General features: G+C 43.9%; 1 protein-coding gene across 1 annotated transcript in view; it reads right to left on the reverse strand.

Annotated features, from left to right (window-relative positions):
* Positions 1-721: 721 nt before the first annotated feature.
* Positions 722-1,987, reverse strand: part of hyal4 (hyaluronidase 4) — a 16,614-nt gene continuing 15,348 nt past the window's right edge. The window contains exon 4 of the mRNA XM_014007944.1: positions 722-1,390. Within this exon, the coding sequence (XP_013863398.1) occupies positions 890-1,390 (501 nt within the window). The 3' untranslated portion in view covers positions 722-889. The remainder of the gene's footprint in view (positions 1,391-1,987) is intronic.

A 1,987-nucleotide genomic window follows, 5' to 3' on the forward strand; every position in this document is an offset into this window, starting at 1 on the left:
TATAATTTGATAAGGTATGTTTGATGCAAACACAACACTGCACATCCACAGAAGCACGGAGGTGGCAGGATCATGCTTTAGGGCTGCTTTTCTTCAGCTGGGACCGGGACCCTAAACAAGGCAGAAGGAACTGTGAACAGTTCCAAATACCACAAGCTTCAGGCTGCTGACAGAACGCTGAAGATGAGGAGAAATGACAATGACCCAAAGCGTACATCCAAATCCACCAAAAGATGGATTCACAAGAAGAAGAGTGAAGTTTTGACATGACGCAGCCAGAGTCCAGACCTGAACCCTGTAGAAAATCTCTGGGATGATCAGAGGAGGGCTGTGAACAAGAGATGTCCTCAGAATCTGACAGATTAGGAGCGTTTTTATAAATAAGAGAGGGTAATTATTGTCAAATGGAGACGTACCACTTTGGTAGATTTCCCAAAAACACTGTGCTGTAAGAAAGTCTGACGGTGCTTCTCCTGTTCAGGGAAGCTGTGATAAAACGAAGATTCAAGACAATGTGTTGGCCTTTTTACACTCATAACTTTTACTAACTTGTAGACATTTTATAAACGCAATAAAAAAGGAAAACTTTTACTAACTTTATGAGTGTGTAAATATTTCTGCACAGTACCTGAGACAACTTCTTACGAAAAACAATTTGAATTGGATTGAACCAGTTTATAGTGAGAACTGTTGATGTAAAGAATCACCTGGACTTCAAAAATTGAAGCAAAAAAACATTTTATGTAAAGTTTTGTTGAACTATTTGTCTTTACATCATCTTCATTCTTGTCTCAGCTGTTGTTCAGCTGTTGTCAGCCTGACATTTGTCATGCTGTTAGTCCTGAAAATGTCCGCTCAGTTTTAAATTGAAACATCGTCTCTGGTTGATTTATTCAAGCGGTCTTGTGAGCAGGACGTTCACCAGGAGCACGAGGAGCATCAGCTGATGGCTGCAGCTGACTGGCAGAGCACCACTCTCTCTGCTCTCCCAGTGTGCACCCTGCTCGTCCTCCCACTCTGTCCTTCTCCTCTCCTGTTCGTCTTCCTCCTGCTTCCTCCGTGGCTCGTCGTCCTCCCTGACTTTGTTTAGGCTGTCGCAGCCGTCTCCCTCATGGCCTTCGTAGCAGTGGCAGCGGAATCTCTCAGTCAGCAGCTGCAGCTCCTGCGGCGATGGCCAGCCGGTGACGGTAAAGTCTCCATCGCCGGAGGCCTGGATCTGGTAGCTGTCGGCGCTCAGGTGGAGGTAATGGTGGGCGTGGGGGTCTCGCCGAACGCAGCGGCCGTTGCTCTGACACAGGAAGTCGCTGCAGACTTCAGCAGCCCGGGTCACGTTGGTGATGTACTCACCCAGACGGTGGCTCAGGAAAGATTTCACCAAAGTGCAGTTATGCTGTGAAAAAAACCCAACAAACGAATCAGTCTGATGCTTCATCTCAACACAACCAGCCCTCTGTAAGTGATGTATTTAGAACTTCATGGTTAATGAAATTCTGATGGTATATTCTGTGTGCAGACACATCTTTAGACAACGTGCCGCTGAGCTCAGAGCTTTAGCTGCACCATGTGGTTTTGGAGTGACGGACAGCTCACTGTGCTGTGAAGGTTACAACACTGAACAAAGCTCTAACTACAGGTCAGGTGGAGGCAGCAGCTAAAATCACCTCCTGTAATAAAGTTTGTGAATTTACCTGGTCTGCCTCATTTACTACAATTGCTACAATGAGCTTAAAGCTCACCAAACCATTCATAAAAATGAGTTAAAGCTCTATCATGCGAAGAAGAAGCCATATGAACATCTTCTCTGAACCAGAACTCATTTGGTCAGATGGATCAAAATTAGATTTTTTTAAAGGGATCCCCGATTAGTTGTAACATTAGACTTTATTTTATAAACATATATTTTAACTGTAAAATAAAGACTGTAAAAATACTGTAGGCTGTTTAGTTTTGTAAATATTTAAAAATATATTTTAACACAGACGGAGCC

This window comes from Austrofundulus limnaeus, unplaced genomic scaffold (genome assembly GCF_001266775.1).
Source record: "Austrofundulus limnaeus strain Quisiro unplaced genomic scaffold, Austrofundulus_limnaeus-1.0 Scaffold46, whole genome shotgun sequence".
Lineage (NCBI taxonomy): Eukaryota > Metazoa > Chordata > Actinopteri > Cyprinodontiformes > Rivulidae > Austrofundulus > Austrofundulus limnaeus.